Raw genomic sequence first — 17,182 nt, forward strand, 5'->3', positions numbered from 1 at the left:
ATAATGGCAGAAAGCCATCTAAATTAATGAACTTGAAACTATTAATGTATACATACCACGGTGCAAATAAGACAGTGAATTTTATAATTCATTATTTTGGAAACGATGTAAGGTAGAAAAAGTGTAGCTGCAGAATTTGTTTCACTTTAAATATGGTTAGAAATCTAGAGGTCTCAGGTGGATTTATACTAAGAATTTAAGGTTGGTTTAACATTTTAAAAATTAAGGTGACTTATATTAACACACTGAACTAGAAAAACCATATGACCCTCTCAAAAGATGCAAAGCATTTTACAAACTCCAGCATCTACATCTAATAAAAACTAAGAAAACAAGGGAGAAGGAAATTTCCTCAACCTAATAAAAGGCATCCATAAAAAACTGCAGCTCATATCATACTTGATGGTGAAAGACTGAATGCTATCCTTGGCACACTGATAATACACACTGGCAAAAAGGGACCTTGATCCATAGCTTGCACCATATGAAAAACTAAAATTATAGATCCAATTTGAAAACATGAAACTACAGAATTTCTGAGGGGCTGGCGCTGTGGTGTAGTGGGTACTAGCTGCCTGCAAGGCCAGCATCCCATATGGGTGCCAGTTTCTGTCCTGGCTGCTCCACTTTTGATTTAGCTCCCTGCTAATGGCCTGGGAAAGCAGAGAAAGATGGTCCAACTGTTTGGGCCCCGGCACCCGTGTGGGAGACAAGATGAAGCTCCTGGCTTTTGGCTTCAGCCTGGCCCAGCCCCAGCCAATGTGGCCATCTGGGGAGAGAACCAGCATATGGAAACCAACCTCCCTCTGTCTTTCCCTTTCTTTAATTCTGACTTTCACAGAAGTAAATAAATCTTTTAAAAATTTAAAGCTTCTTCTGAGAAGAAACACAGGAGAAAGTCTTAATAATCCTTTATCAAGCCAGAAAATCTCAACCTTGGCACCAGTGGTATTTCGGGCTGGTGTTTCTTTGTTGTGCTGGACTATCCTGGGCACATTAGGATGTTTGATTAGCAGCAGCCTTGGTCTCTATTCACTAGATACCAATAGCATAGTGGTTAGGCAACCAAAAATGTCCCCAAACATTGCCAAATGTTCCCTTAGCTGCAAAATCATCCTCAGTTGAGTACTACTGCACCAGGCAAACAATAAGAAGTGCAATCCAGCCGGCGCCGCAGCTCACTAGGCTAATCCTCCGCCTAGCGGCGCCGGCACACCAGGTTCTAGTCCCGGTCGGGGCGCCGGATTCTGTCCTGGTTGCCCCTCTTCCAGGCCAGCCCTCTGCTGTGGCCCGGGAGTGCAGTGGAGGATGGCCCAGGTGCTTGGGCCTTGCACCCCATGGGAGACCAGGAAAAGCACCTGGCTCCTGGCTCCTGCCATCGGATCAGCACGGTGTGCCGGCCGCAGCGCGCCGGCCGCGGCGGCCATTGGAGGGTGAACCAACGGACAAGGAAGACCTTTCTCTCTGTCTCTCTCTCACTGTCCACTCCGCCTGTCAAAAAAAAAAAAAAAAAAAGAAGTGCAATCCATAAAAAGATAACATACTGAACTTCATCAAAATTCAGAGCTTCTTCTCTTCAAGTCACTGTTAGGAGAATGAAAGACAAGGCAGAGACTGGGAGGAAGTATCTGCAAATCTCTATCTGGTAGAAGACTTGCATTCAGAATGTAAAGAACTCAAAGAAACCAAGCCGAATTTTTTAAAAAAGTACAAAGTATGTGAATGGAAGGGGAGAGGGAGTGGGAAAGGGGAGGGTTGTGGGTGGGAGGGACGGTATGGGGGGGAAGCCATTGTAATCCATATGTCGTACTTTGGAAATTTATATTCATTAAATAAAAGTTTAAAAAAAAAAAGTACAAAGGATTCTGTTACCAAAAAGATACACATGTGACAAACACATTAGAGAAGTGTAAATTAAAACACATTGAGGCTGGCACTGTGTCCCAGCAGGTTAAAGCCCAGGCCTGAAGTGCCAGCATCCCATATGGACGCTGGTTTTGGTCTTGGCTGCTCTACTTCTGATCCAGCTCTCTGCTATGGCTTGGGAAAGCAGCGGAGGATGGCTCAGGTCCTTGGGCTCCTGCACCCATGTACGAGACCCAGAGGAAGCTCCTGGCTCCCGACTTTAGACTGGCTCAGCTCTGGCCATTGCGCTCATTTGGGGAATGAGCCAATGGATGGAGGGCCTCTCTCTCTCTCTCTACCCCTCTCTTTCAAATAAATAAAAATAAATCTTAAAAAAAAAAAAACCACATTGAGATAACAGTACACAACTGTTAGAATGTCTAAAATTAGAAAGGCAATACCAAGTGCTGACAAAGATAAGGAACAATGGCAACTCTCATATACTAGTGATGGGAAAGCAACATGATACAATCATTTTAGAACAGTTTAGAAGCTTAAGTTAACCAACATTCGACTAAGCCATTCCCTCCTTAATATTTACTCAACAGAAATAAAGCATATATCCACACAAAGAACTGAATACAAAATGTTTAGTTCCATTTGTAGTAGCCCAAACTAGAAATAATCCAAATGTTCACCAAAATGCATCTTAGTCCATTTCATGCTGCTCTAACAAAATATCACGTTAGGTAAACATCAATAGACGCTTATTTGGACCATGGTACTGATGACTTGGAAGCCCAAGACTGAGGAGCCACATCTGGTGAGGTGTTTCTTGTTGTGATAATGTGGTGGAAGGCATCACATGGTAAGAGCATGGGCGTGCACGATGGAGAGAGAGATGCAGGGAAAGAGAAAGGAAAGGGACCAAATCCATCCTTTTATTAGGAACCCACTCCAGAGACAACAGCATTAATCCATCCGTGAGAGCAGAATCCTCATGACCTCTTACAGATCCCGCCTTACAGCATGGGTCGATTGAGATAGTCCCCAACATGAATTTTGATACAATGAAACCACTGCAAATGGTGACAGTATAAACAAGCTGTGGTGGACCCATACAATGGACTATTACTACACAAGAAAAATGAATGAACTATCAATACATGCAATACAGATGAGTCTCAAAGTAACTGTATTTAAAAAAGAGTACTTGCTGAATGAGTCTATTTATATAAAATTATAGAAAATGTAAAATAATCAGAAACAGATCAGAGGTAGCCTTGGAAAGTGGGGGATGGATAGGAGGTACAGATCAAATTGTACTTTAAGTATATCTGGTTTGTTGTATGCCAATTATACCTAAACAAACCTGCCAAGAAAATTTAAAGGTCTCTCATACTTTCAAACAATAATTTGATTTCCTTTGCTGACATCTTTTATTGGGTTTATTTATCCCTTTTGCAAAATTGCCTGTTCTAACTTGGAATAGTTTACTACAAAAATTTTTTAACATTCTTTATTTGAGAGGCAGAGTTACAGAGAGAGGGAGAGACAGAGAGAGAGGTCTTCCATTTGCTGGTTCACTCCCCAAATGGGAGCAAACAGCTGGAGCTGGGCAGATCCGAAGCCAAGAACTAGGAGCTTCTTCCAGGTCTCCCATGTGGATGCAGGGGCCCAAGTGCTTGGGCTATCTTCCACTGCTTTCCCAGGCCATAGCAGAGAGCTGGATCAGAAGAGGAGCAGGTGGGACATGAACTGGTGCCCATATGGGATGCCACTGCCGCAGGTGGAGGTTTAGCCAACTACATCACGGGTCAGGCCCCTCAAAAATTCTTATGAAATGCAAATTCAACGTTGCCTCTAGTCAAGAATGACACTAGTTCAAGGTCAGCATCAGACAAATCTTCAAGATTTTTGCTCATCTGGATCTTTTCATTGTTATTGTCTGCTAATCTCATGGGATTCTGAGGTCCCAGTGTCCTGTGCATTATTATTTGTAGTGTACTTATATGGGAGGCTGGGATTCCTCCCATCCTCTCTACCCCTGGAACGGGACTGGACATGCAAACTTGGAAACAAACTTTAGGACACTTGAAGTGAAAATTAAAAAATAGTAAAAGAAAAATAAAAGCTTCTAAAATTTTGAGCAACTCTAAGTTTTGAACATATTATTTGGTATCACAATATATACGGGCTAGAACATTATAGGTGGTTGGAAAAATAAGCTTATTATGCTTTAAAAAATTTTTATTTTGTTCATTTGAAAGGCAGAGTTACATAGAGAGGAGAGACAGCTCTTCCTTCTCCCTAAACGGCCACAATGGCTGGGGCTGGGCCAGCCTGAAGCCAGGAGCCTCTTCCAGGTCTCCCACGTGGGTATAGGAGCCCAAGGACTTGGGCCATCTTCTGCTGCTTTCCCAGGTGCATTAGCAGGGAGCTGGATCAGAAGTGGAGTAGCTTGGTCTCAAACCAGCACCTACATGAGATGCTGGCATTGCAGGCGGAGGCAAACCTGTTATGCCACAAAGTTGGCCCAGATATACTTTTTTTTTTTTTTTTTTTTGACAGGTAGAGTGGACAGTGAGAGAGAGAGAGACAGAGAAAGGTCTTCCTTTGCTGTTGGTTCACCCTCCAATGGCCGCCGCGGCCGGCGCACCGTGCTGATCTGAAGCCAGGAGCCAGGTACTTATCCTGGTCTCCCATGGGGTGCAGGGCCCAAGCACTTGGGCCATCCTCCACTGCACTCCCGGGCCACAGCAGAGAGCTGGCCTGGAAGCCAGCTGCTTTTATTACACCAATTTACGTAGCCTCTCCTTAAGTGTCACTTTGAGCAGCTCCAGCAGCCATGTGGGGAAGCCAAATGTGTGCCCTAGGAACCCAGGTTTGTTCTCTAACATCTGTCTTCACGAAAGGAATCAGATTCCTTGGCGAGCAATGTATTCCATGTTTAAGAAAGAGCAACTCCAGCTGAGTTTTGTTATCTTATCTGTTATCACAAAGGATGTTTTGAGTGTTTCTGGGGGTAGGAGTGGGGTGTTATGCAGAGCTTGATCTGACAAGGCTAAACCTTGCTGTTGAGGCAAGGAGAAAGTATCTTGAGTATCAACCTAGAAATGCTCACGCACCCGCAGTAACCGTTAACAGTGACAAACACTGGAGAAAATGTGGACCGACTGAAGTCTCCTATGTCTCCTATATTGTTTCAGGCATGTAAAACAGTACAATTATTTGGAGAAAAGGTCTGGCTGTCTCTTACTAGACTAAATGTATACCAGCCCGAGGATTCAGAAATTCCATCCCTAGGAAGTTACCTAAGAGAAACAGAGATAAATGTTTACAAAAAATATTTGTACAAGAAATGTCCTTAGCAGCTTTATTCATAATGGGTTTTTTCTTTTTTTTTTTTTTTTTTTTTTTTTTTTTTTTTTTTTTTTTGACAGGCAGAGTGGACAGTGAGAGAGAGAGACAGAGAGAAAGGTCTTCCTTTTGCCGCTGGTTCACCCTCCAATGGCCGCCGCTGCAGCCGGCGCACCGCGCTGATCCTGGCAGGAGCCAGGAGCCAGGTGCTTTTTCCTGGTCTCCCATGGGGTGCAGGGCCCAAGCACCTGGGCCATCCTCCACTGCACTCCCTGGCCATAGCAGAGAGCTGGCCTGGAAGAGGGGCAACCGGGACAGAATCCGGCGCCCCAACCGGGACTAGAACCCGGTGTGCCGGCGCCGCAAGGTGGAGGATTAGCCTATTGAGCCACGGCGCCGGCACATAATGGGTTTTTTCAAAAGGCAGTAATCATCCAGGTGTCCATCAACAAGAGGGAAAAACTGTGACATATTCATACAATAGAATATTCAGTAGTAAAAAGAAGTTGGCTGGCACTATGGCTCACTAGGCTAATCCTCCACCGGCACACCGGGTTCTAGTCCCGGTTGCTCCTCCTCCAGCGCAGCTCTCTGCTGTGGCCAGGGAGTGCAGTGGAGGATGGCCCAGGTGCTTGGGCCCTGTACCCGCATAGGAGACCAGGAGGAAGCACCTGGCTCCTGGCTTCAGATCGGCGCAGCGCACCGGCCGTGGTGGCCATTTGGAGGGTGAACCAATGGAAGGAAGACCTTTCTCTCTGTCTCTCTATAACTCTGTCTCTCTAACTCCCCCTGGCAAAAAAAAAAAAAAAAAAAAGTCACTGATATATGCAATAACATGAAAAACTCTAAAACCATTATGCTAAGGGAAAGAAGTATTATACTTTATATGGTTTCAGTTATATTAAATTTTAGAAAAGGTAGATTTAATCTGTGATACAAAAGGAACAGAATCATAGTTATACCTGAGGGGTGGGGTAGGGATGGTTTAGGGAAGGCGCCTTAGGAAACGCTCTGGGATCACAAATGTTCTGAATTTTAAAAGGGATTTGGGCTACACAAGGGCACACATTTGTAAAAACTCAACAAACTTATATTTAAGATTTGTATATCTCATTGCATGGAAATACTAAATAGAAACCTAAAAACTAAATAAGGGCCAGCGCTGTGGGGTAGTGGGTAAAGTTGACGCCTGCAGTGCCAGCATCCCATATGGGCACCAGTATGAGTCCTGGCTGCTCCACTTTTGATCCAGCTCTCTGCTATGGCCTGGGAAAGCAATAGAAGATGGCCCAAGTCCTTGAGCCCCTGTACCCGTGTGAGAGACCCGGAAGAAGCTCTTGGCTCCTGGCTTCAGACCTGCATAGCTCCAGCCGGTACAGCAATTGGAGAGTGAACCAGCAGCTAGAAGACCTCTATCTCTGCCTCTCCTGCTCTCTCTTTGTAACTCTTTCAAGTAAATAAATCAATCTTTAAAAAAAATAAACTAAATAAATATTAAGCAATGATATGCATGTTGAAGTATTAGGGGGAAGCAATTTATTTTGAAACGCATCAAGAAATAACAGGTAAGCAATAAAACAGAGTAACATGCAAAACCCATGGGATCATTTTTGGGGAATTCACTGTAAAATTATCTCAATTCTACTACTGTATGTTTGAAGTTTTTCATAATAAAATGAAGGAGAATGCTTTCAGTTAGTTTTATCTTTTTTTTTTTTTAAGATTTATTTTATTTATTTGAAAGACAGAGTTACAGAGAGAGGCAGAGACAGAGAGGTCTTCCATCCGCTGGTTCACTCCCTAGATGGCCGCAATGGCTGGAGCTGCGCCAATCCAAAACCAGGAGCCAGGACTTGGGCCATCTTCCACTGCTATCCCAGGCCATAACAGAGAGCTGGATCAGAAGTAGAGCAGCCAGGCAGTTAGTCTTATCTTTTACTTGCATTCCTTTACCTGAAATAAATTACTCTTGTTGTAAGTTAGAGATTCTATATAGCAACACAAGGACCAGAAATTAGCCCCTAAAATATCCCTGGGATCCTAAAAGGTGGATGATATACTTGGTAAAAAAGAGCAAAAATTACAAAAATTATTAAAAAGGAAGATGAGATACATTAAGAGTTATTACTGGCAGGGCACCGGATTCTGTCCCGGTTGCCCCTCTTCCAGGCCAGCTCTCTGCCGTGGCCAGGGAGTGCAGTGGAGATGGCCCAAGTGCTTGGGCCCTGCACCCCATGGGAGACCAGGATAAGTACCTGGCTCCTGCCATTGGATCAGCGCGGTGCGCTGGCTGCAGTGCGCCGGCTGTGGCGGCCATTGGAGGGTGAACCAACGGCAAAGGAAGACCTTTCTCTCTGTCTCTCACTGTCTACTCTGCCTGTCAAAAAAAAAAAAAAAAAAAAAAGAGTTATTACTGGGGTTGGCGCTGTGGCGTAGCAGCTACAGCTGCCACCTGCAGTGCCAGCATCCCATTTGGTCACTGGTTTGAGTCTTGGCTGCTCCACTTCTAATCCAGCTCTTTGTTATGGCCTGGGAAAATAGCAAAGGATGGCCCAGGTCCTCGGGCCCCTGCACCCAGATCCAGAGGAATTGCCTAGCTCCTGGCTTCGGATCGGCACAGCTCTAGCCATTGTGGCCATCTGGGGAGTGAACTAGCAGATGAAGACTCTCTCTCTCTCTCTGACTCAAACTCACATATCCCAATGTGAGATGCAGGCATCCTAGGCAGCATCTTAACTGCTAGGTAGACATATGCACCCCAACCTTTTTAAGTCAGAGACAGGGAGAAAGAGAGAAAGCTCCCATCTGCTGATTTACTCCCCACATGCCTGCAATAGGAGCTGGGAACTTAATCTAGGTCTCCCTTGTAGGTGGCAAGGATCCAACTACATGAGCCATCACCAACCTGGAGGTTTAGCCAGAACTCTTACCCAGGCACTCCAGTATGCGATACAAACATCCCAACTATGGTCTCAATTGCTAGGCCAAAGGCCCATTCCAGGAGTGTTTTTTCTTTAAAAAAATTTTTTTTAACTTAAAAGGTAGAGTGATAGAGAGGGAAAGAAAGAAAGAGATATTCCATCCACTGATTCAATCCCCAAATGGCTGTACCAACAAGGGCTGGGCCAGGCCAAAGCCAGGAGCCAGAAACTCCATCTGGATCTCCCGCATGGGTGGCAGGGGCCATCTTGTGCTGCTTTTCCAGGAACATTAGCCGAGACATGGATCAGAAGTGGAGCCAACTGGACTTGAATTGGCAGCCTTGGCTTAAACTGCTGCACCAGAACACCAGCACTGAGAGTATCACTTCTTAATGATTTTTAGCTATTGCATGAAGAACCATTTTTTCTGTCAAGTTATATGACTGAATTCTATCTTACCTGAACCTTTCTCAAAATATGTGCCAATTCACTCAAGTAAAAAAACAACACTTACTGGGCCAGGTGCTTGGAAGAGTTGTGTAAGACACTGCTAGAGATACTTACATTCTGTGTTGAAAGTGCGAAGGTCTAAGTCCATACTCTGCTTCCAATCCAGCTTCCTGCTAATGTGTACCCTGGGAGACAGCAAGTGACAGCTCAACTCCCTGAGTCCTGCCACCCATGTTGGAAACCCGAGTGGAGTTAAATAAAAACTTAAGAATAAGAAACACTTATTAAGTACTTTACAAAACTCTAATTGTCAGTACCCTATTTATGGGATAAAATGACATCCATCACCTTTTGAGAACTTTGGAATAAATTTGTTGAACAAATACAGATGTGTTTTCCATCTCTGCATTCTTTGAGGGATTTTGGGTAAAATGATTTCCATTAAGCCCTACTTTGCTCATTTGCACAAACAGAAAAGATAATGGCAGTTCACACCTCAAGGGGTTACTTTGAATAGTAAATGAGACAACCCATTTTACTGTATCACAATGACTGGTAGATAGAAACTACTCAATAAATATATTTTATTATTTTTTTAAAGTGTGTAGAAGACATTGGTAAAAGAATGTGTAGTACTTAATCTCTTTAAATAAAACAACATTATCCCACCAAATAGTTCAAATAGAAACTGCGATAGGATTTGTTCTGTTTTCTACCAGAGTTTTGAGACACGTATCAAGTCAAGAACTGAAAGCTTGCTACACTGATACCGAGACTACTGAAACCTAGATCAAGGAGTGAAACGCAGACATGCACCTCTTCTCAGCTTAATGTCTGTACTCACTGACAGAAGCTACTCTGCTTCACCTGCTCTTGTATTAAACACTCAGAAATGTGTTGCACCTGTTATGAAGGTGGGCCCATAGCTAGAGTGCTTAAACCAGTCAGTGGAAGGTGCGGCAGGCAGATATTAAACCACACACAACTCTACCTCCAACAGAATGGCAGAGTCTCATGTCTGACAGGTGGCAGAATAAGCAGCTGCATGACACTGTGGAACTGGAAAGCCCATACTGCATAAGCAGGGAGGTAGCAATAGTGGGGAGGAGCTAAAGTTTGTTAACCTTGGCTGGCCCATGCTGGCCCCCCTTTCAGTGCAATGTCTAAACCTACCTTCTGTGCACTGCCCAAACTCTCTCCTTCTGTGTAGGGAAGAACACAAGTTCCAGGATGTTGAACTTGGAAACACAGCTTGTTAGAAACAACTAATATGGCTGTGTCCCCATGATACCTTTAAAATGTTAATAAAATTACCATGGCCAACACTCACTCCCATCAGGCACTTCACAACGTGACACTTCCAAGATTTCCAACAAATGGGCAAGGAAATGAGTCTGGCCCCAAACTCTGCCTCTTTGAATATTCAATTAAGCCCCACTTCAGGCACCACCCTCTCTGTCTGCAGACTGTGCAAAAGGCCAGCCAAGGGAATCACGGTGACTGCAGCTCATTCTCTCCAGTTGCCCACATGCATTTCTGAGTGTGTGCTTTTGCTTTAAATAAAACTTGTTTCCCTGCTCACCTTTACCTTGAATTTTTTCTCATATGGAGACAAGAACCTGGACCAAACCTGGCCAGCAGCTACCCCAATACCTTTTTGGGAAGCATAGTTCAAAATGGTTCAAAGGTAGCAGCTGACATTGTTAGCTGGCAGCATAACACTCATGTTTGTGGCACTGCCTACAACTCCCTACTGTCTGTCACATCGGGTATATTTCATACCAGATATATTGCCAGGTCTGCAGTTTAGGTGTTCGGCAGTTTAGGTGTTTCTCAGTGGTCAGTTCATATCTAAACTAGAAATATCTTACCCCCAACCCCTACCAAAAAATCAGCCAGGAATCTCAGATATTTCTCAATGTCTTCCTGATTAGATGAGTTCCTTTCCATCATTTAATCAAAAGAAGGCAATAACCTGAAGAGGGAGGAGAAACTCAATAACCACCTCTTTAAAAAGAAACAAAAATAAAAGCAAAATGCCTCTGATGGGACTGAAGCCTAAAGACATCCTATTCTGAAACACCCTTGGAAACGGAGAACATTCTGCTTTTGCACAGCACTGTATCTGCTTTGAAACCCACACAACACTGTTTTTTTCCCTTTTCTCTGGTATTTTGCTCCTTTTATGAGACTTGTTTTTCAAGCTGTAAATTTACTGGGTGTTGACACAGAGCTAGTGTCTAATTGAAAGTCTGGAGCAATATTTAGCACACTGTAACTATTCACCTGCTTTGCAATCATAATCATGTCTCTAAATGCTCCAAAAGCTTCAGATATTAAACAGTACTACTGAATATGCATAAAATGAGAACAGACTTTTCAATTAATAGATATAAAAATATTATAGTTAAACATATGAAGATAATCTTATTGTCTTGCTCACAAGGCAATCACTTCTACTTTCCCAGATGGTTATTTGCTATTTCTGAATAGGATCAGATTCAGAAAGATCTACTTTTAGCCCACATATATTTTCTTTTATTCTAAAACATTAATATAGATGAGTATCACTAGCCTGAAAATCTGAAATCCTCGAAAATTTGAAACTTTTTGAGTGTGGACATGATGCCACAAGTGGAAAACTCCATACCCGACCTCATGATAAGCTGCAGTCAAAAGACAGACACACTAAACATACTCTATAAAATTACCTGTAGGCTATTTGTGTAAGACATATATGTAACAAATTAATTTTGTGTTTAGATGTGGGTCCCATCCTCAATGTATCTTATAATGCACAAGCAAATATTCTAAAACCCTGAGGAATCCAAAATCTGAAACACTTCTGGTCTCAAGCACTTAGGATAAGGGATGCTCAACCTGCAATCTTGCTTATTGCATGAAAAAACAATTTTAGGTTTGTTGCCCTTATTTCCTTAAAGTTTACAAACCCTGCTACTAATTCCTTGAATGCTGGAATAGCTAACACCTCTTTCTGTTTAGCCCTGTTTGTTGATTTGTAAAATTTCAAGGGCAGAATTCACATCAGTGTTAATATGGGAGCAAACAAAGCAAAAATTGTAGGATTTTAATATAAATCATCCACACTAAAATTCCACACTTTAACCCTAAACTTGAATTAGCAATGAGTTTTACTGGTGTTTCCTTCCCTTCTTTTTAAACTAGTTATTCTTCTGAGGCTGAATCAGAGAAATATGCTTAATGTATGGGTTGTAAGAAACTGGATTTCAACAGAGAGCACAAAAACTATTTTCTCCTTATTCTTAGGTTACTTCTAACATACTGAAGAATGACTATTAGATTTCAAAGATCACATTTAAATATGTTCTAACAAAGAAGAAAAATACTCATGTCCTAATTAAGAGAGTCAAAACCTTTCTCTGGCTAACGAGGCAGTTCCCAAGGTAGGAAGAACTTTTTCTGGAACTTTTATCTACTCTTCTACAGGGAACAGAGTTGGTTCAGGCTGGTGTACCTTTATCTTATTGCATAGGTACAAAAATATTGCCTAAACAAAACTGGAAGACCCACTAAACAAACAGAATGGTGATGTGAGAACAATATCCTTACATATGCCAAGAGCTAAACAGGCTATGTATCAGAAAAAATTTCACCAAAGGTTTTCTTGGAATCTTTTACATTATAAAAGAAACACAAATGTTCAATAAAAACACCAAACCAAGAGAATAAAACTATGGAACAAAAGATAATTTGGGAACTGGAAGTAACTCACAATACTATAAACAAATATAAAACAAATATACATATGTAAGATTTAAAAAAGTTTATGACACAGTATACATCTCATTTCTCATCCTTAAGCAAAGTTTGGTACAAATAATAAAGAATTTCTTTCTGTATCTCTTGTATATTTATTTTTGTCTTTACAAGCCTTGCCAATCAAAATTCCATACTATCCCTTCGATACCTCCCCATCAATGACCCTCCCCTCAACAACAGGGTTTCGGTTTTTTTCTCTCTAATGCTTTTTTGTATTATCATCTACTTAAATGCTCCATAAAGCTAGTCTTCTTGGAATAACAGTCCAAAAAAAAAAAAAACTCACAACTTTTCATAAAATGAAGTTCTCACTGAGTTTAATCATCTGAATTCAATACAAGACCTTTTCCAGAAAATACTGGAGAATGTGCCACGTAGATAATAAAAAGGAGTACTCCATGCAACTGTTGGGGTGTTTGGCTAAAAGTCTGATAAGTTACAATTATCTCCCCTCTTTTAACAACTTCTGATTATGGTTTCTTCTTCTTCCCCCGTGTCACATACCATCTGGTATACATAGCAGCTGAAGACTCTGTTGGGTTTCTGTTCAATGTGCAGCACCAAGTCTCTGTCAAAGTAGACTTCATGGCTATATGTCTGTAAGAAAACACAGTCATAGGGAATTTCCTTTTCATATAACCTAGTCACTGTGTGTCTCTAGAATGTTGAAGCACCTAAGACAGCGATACACAAATACATACCTAGAGGGAAGAGAGCTGTTAGAAATAGGTTTATTTTTCATTATTTGCAGGAATGCAGATTACTAATGAAAGGAGCATTGTACAAAATGCAGAGAATGAAAAACACTTAGGACTCAGGAGTCTGAATATCCAGATTCTACTGTCAACTCTGCTATACCTATCTTATGTGACTGTGTGTAAGCTGCTAAACTTACTCTCAGGTTCCCCATTGATCAAACAAGGTCTGCATAAGATAACATCTACTGTTTCTTATAACTGAATATTCTGTAATAGTCAGAAGAGCAGATGCATGTTTCCAAGAGTGCCTGGAAGCCCGACATACTATTTTTTCAAAGGAATTTATTAATATATTAGATTCTCAGGGTTCCCCTTCTCCCCCATACTTAGATATGGTCTCTATTAAATAGTTGCCAGAGTTCATGACATTACACTTTTTTATTTTTTAATGTTCCTAAGCTTATAATTGGGAGAAAAATCAAAGACTAGGGTAAAGAGAAATACCATGGCTCAAGAAAACACAAAATTTTATCTTTAAGGCCACTGGTAGAAGGCATCCCCTAGTGCCAACAGGAAGAAGGCTAAGAAACACTCATTTTGTCCTGTATATAGGACAACAGCCTCTCTCATGTGGTCACTGGCACAGATGAGCCTTGACTGACATGAGCACAATGCTCCAATAAATAGTACCTATAAAGAAAACTCTTGCAACTCTGTATTCTGTGGATTCTACTTACCACATCCCATGACTCTACTAGTGGAATACTTTTAAGTAAAGTTCCATATTCATTACAGTGAAAATCCAGGTGAGCTTTTCCTTCAGCATCTATCTGAGTAACAGCTACCACAGAAAGCAAATCCAATTCATCTTCATAGTCCACAATTTTGAAAGTCTTGGGGACAGATACATAAGACAAAGGCAAAGAAAAGCAAAATCTAGTTATTCAGTTAGGTTTAATCCTACAGGAATAGTTTAACCATTCTATTACTGACACAAATTTAGGAGAATGAATGGGTAGAAGAATAGGTGGAAATGTGTCTCTAGTTACCCCTGCTAAAATTGTCATTCCTAGATTTTTCAAGAGCGAAGCAGTGTCCTACAAATTTTGACAACACCATCAAGTCTATGTAGATCTCAGCCAAAATGTAACTGAAATTCTCTACAATGACAGCATACCAGGACTTCTCCATATCCAAAATAGATAGTCAACTGCTGTCTGTGACGTATCCTTCAGTTCCCAGTCAGGACTAAATATATGACACTCAGTCCTGAAACCTGAAGGCCACTTACTGAGCTTGAATGTCTCAAACCAGAAAAAAATATTCAGTAAGAATTGATAGCCCTTCATATACTATTAATGACTCTATTTGCCATCCTTTTGATTTTTAAAACAAAGGTTTTTGGTCCCCTAAAGAAAGCAAAATGCTGTTTATACCTGAGGGAAAATATTACGAACTTAAATCCAACCCACAGAACAAACTTGGGTTAGCAGTGGCAAAGCGAGAAAAACACCAAAGGCAGAAAATCTAGGATTCCAACAGTGTCACAGGGAAAGCAAATCCTAGTGTCCAGACACCCAGGGATGAACAATAGGAGGCACATCTCTGCTGAGTGCCTGGCACTGACCTTAAAAACAGACATACTGAGTTTTTCTTCTTGCTTCACACGAATCCTTTACTTTTGTTTGGCCAAACTACCCTTTAATCCATTTATATTTTCTGTCTTCACCATCTTATGACAGAAATTTACATAAATTTGTTACTAATAGTTCCCTTTTTCACTTTTTTGCTTTAAACTTATCGGGGTCAAACTTCAGAAGGTGATTTCTTGCCTAGGTGTCAGTGATGTTAAGGCTTTCAGTCAGAACCCCTTTGAACTTTTCCTTTACAAGCTAAAAGAGTTTTCTAATCTCATGATATAAAACATCTCTCTTTTTGCTACCACCTCTCACTTTAATTATTCATGCTATGTTTGGGCAATTTTAGTATATCTTTATTGAAGACAGTTTTATACTTGGGGAGGGAGTTTTCTGCTTTGTTTTCAGTAGGTTTCTGTGGTCCAAAAGAATATTTTTTTGTTGTTTTTATAAGCAGTCACATAATAGGCCACTTCTAACCTATCCAAAAAGATTTTTTTTAAAACTGTCCTTAGAAACTTACTGGAATGTTTCTACCTAGAAATAGTCACACAAATAATATAGTTACATGGTTTAAATGGATTTAGTGTTTATGCAATGGCTGCATCTTTGAAGCATGGTCATTGTCACTTGACTTCATAAGTATTTCCAACACTCTTTAAAGGAAAGGGATGAAAATGTATTAGCTCAGTGACTGGCAATGCCAAAGTGAAGACAAGGCTGAACTGACTGACCATATCCTCATACCTTCCTCCTCTAGCCCAAGAATATTCATAAGCAGATCATATTTAATAGTAAAAAATAAGGCAAAAGTTATAAAATTATCAGTCAATAGAATTCTAGTAAGAGACTGGCCCTGAAAATGCACACATCAAGATAAAAAAAAAACTAGTAAGTTAATTGCATTTTCAAATTATTTTGGCCCTTTTAACCTTTCTGTAAAATCTTACAAATAACTATAAAACACTGAGAGAAAAATGGGTTATACTGGTTTAAATAGCACATTACTATTATTATTAATAGATTGTTATTATTAATAATAATGATCCCACCCATTTAGCCTACAAGGAATCCTTCACCCCTGACCATGACCTCATAGCCCAGGAAACATTAATTTGAGAGCCACAGGGCAAGTGCACACTGCTTTGGTTTGTAATCTCTGGATAAAGTAGTACCTCTTGTTCTGGGTCATCATCCAGAAGGGTAAAATTTTTCTTTACTACCCGTCCAGACGCCGTAACAGTGAATAAGTTTTCATTCTATTATGTAGAGAGAAATACAAAGACGTGAGAAGCTCTATCATATGCAAAAACAAAATTTTATTGACAAATTTGATAAAATTAAACAACCCTTCTCAGTGTCTACAATTCTTTCCTCAACTAGGAAATTTCTGGTACTGCAGTTAGTGAAAAACACTTTCACTATGGTAAAATTTTCAATGGGTAAAATACCAGAACAGACAAAAATAAATTAGATATAATAGACTCATTGCCTCATTTGCCCTTTCTGACATCTGCTTTGTAGACGACAGCAAATAAAAAGTGAATCTGCTTTTAGAAATTTTCCTTTCCAACATTTTCTTCATTTATAAACTGAAGCAAAAGTTTCATGGAGTTAAAAAGTATGGCATTTTTAAAATTTTTATTTTTTTTAAAGATTTATCTATTAATTCACAAGGCAGAATTACAGAGAGAGGGAGAGACACACGGAGAGATCTTCCATCCACTTGTTCACTTCTCAAATGGCCACAATGGCTGAGGCAGGGCCAGGACAAAGCTAGGAGCTTCATCTAGATTTCCCACATGGGTGGTAGGCCATCTTCTGTGTTCTCAAGCACATTAGCGGAGAAGTGAATCAGAAGTAGAGCATCTGGGACTCGAACTGGCACTCATATGAGATGCTGGTATTGTAAGCAGGGCTTAACCCACTGTACCACAACATAAGTCCCAAGGTTGTTTGTTTGTTTGTTTGTTTGTTTTTTGACAGGCAGAGTGGACAGTGAGAGAGAGAGACAGAGACAGAGAGAAAGGTCTTCCTTTTCCATTGGTTCACCCTCAACAGCTGCTGCAGTCGGCACGCTGCGACCAGCACACCGCGCTGATCCGAAGCCAGGAGCCAGGTGCTTCTCCTGGTCTCCCATGCGGGTGCAGGGCCCAAGCACTTGGGCCATCCTCCACTGCACTCCCGGGCCACAGCAGAGAGCTGGCCTGGAAGAAGGGCAACCGAGACAGAATCCAGCGCCCCGACCGGGACTAGAACCCAGTGTGCCGGTGCTGCAGGTGGAGGATTTGAGCCGTGGCGCCGGCCAACATAAGTCCCAAGTATGGTATTTTCAAACACTTCTATATACTCAATGAAGCCCAAGTCTGCACAATTATTTATACACCAAAATTGATAATTCCCTAATAAAATCTCAGAAACACAGAAAGGGAACAGAAATAAGCAAAAGAAAAACTTAATACAACCGACT

General features: G+C 41.2%; 1 protein-coding gene across 20 annotated transcripts in view; it reads right to left on the reverse strand.

Moving 5' to 3' along the window:
• The window catches only part of DCAF17 (DDB1 and CUL4 associated factor 17), a 93,146-nt gene that overhangs the window by 23,641 nt on the left and 52,323 nt on the right, over window positions 1-17,182 (reverse strand). For 9 of the 20 annotated variants that reach the window (XM_089328174.1, XM_089328173.1, XM_089328177.1 and 6 more), the window contains 3 exons: window positions 15,888-15,971; window positions 13,813-13,968; window positions 12,882-12,974 (listed from right to left, as the gene is read on the reverse strand). In XM_089328174.1, coding sequence (XP_089184300.1) covers window positions 12,882-12,974; window positions 13,813-13,968; window positions 15,888-15,971 — 333 coding nt within the window. Of the gene's footprint in view, window positions 1-6,904; window positions 7,100-8,690; window positions 8,762-12,677; window positions 12,975-13,812; window positions 13,969-15,887; window positions 15,972-17,182 lie in introns of those variants that run through there. The other 11 variants (XR_016230810.1, XR_016230812.1, XR_016230808.1 and 8 more) reach the window with 2 other exon arrangements.

Source organism: Oryctolagus cuniculus, chromosome 3 (genome assembly GCF_051225735.1).
Source record: "Oryctolagus cuniculus isolate XC-2025 breed Fujian yellow rabbit chromosome 3, ASM5122573v1, whole genome shotgun sequence".
Lineage (NCBI taxonomy): Eukaryota > Metazoa > Chordata > Mammalia > Lagomorpha > Leporidae > Oryctolagus > Oryctolagus cuniculus.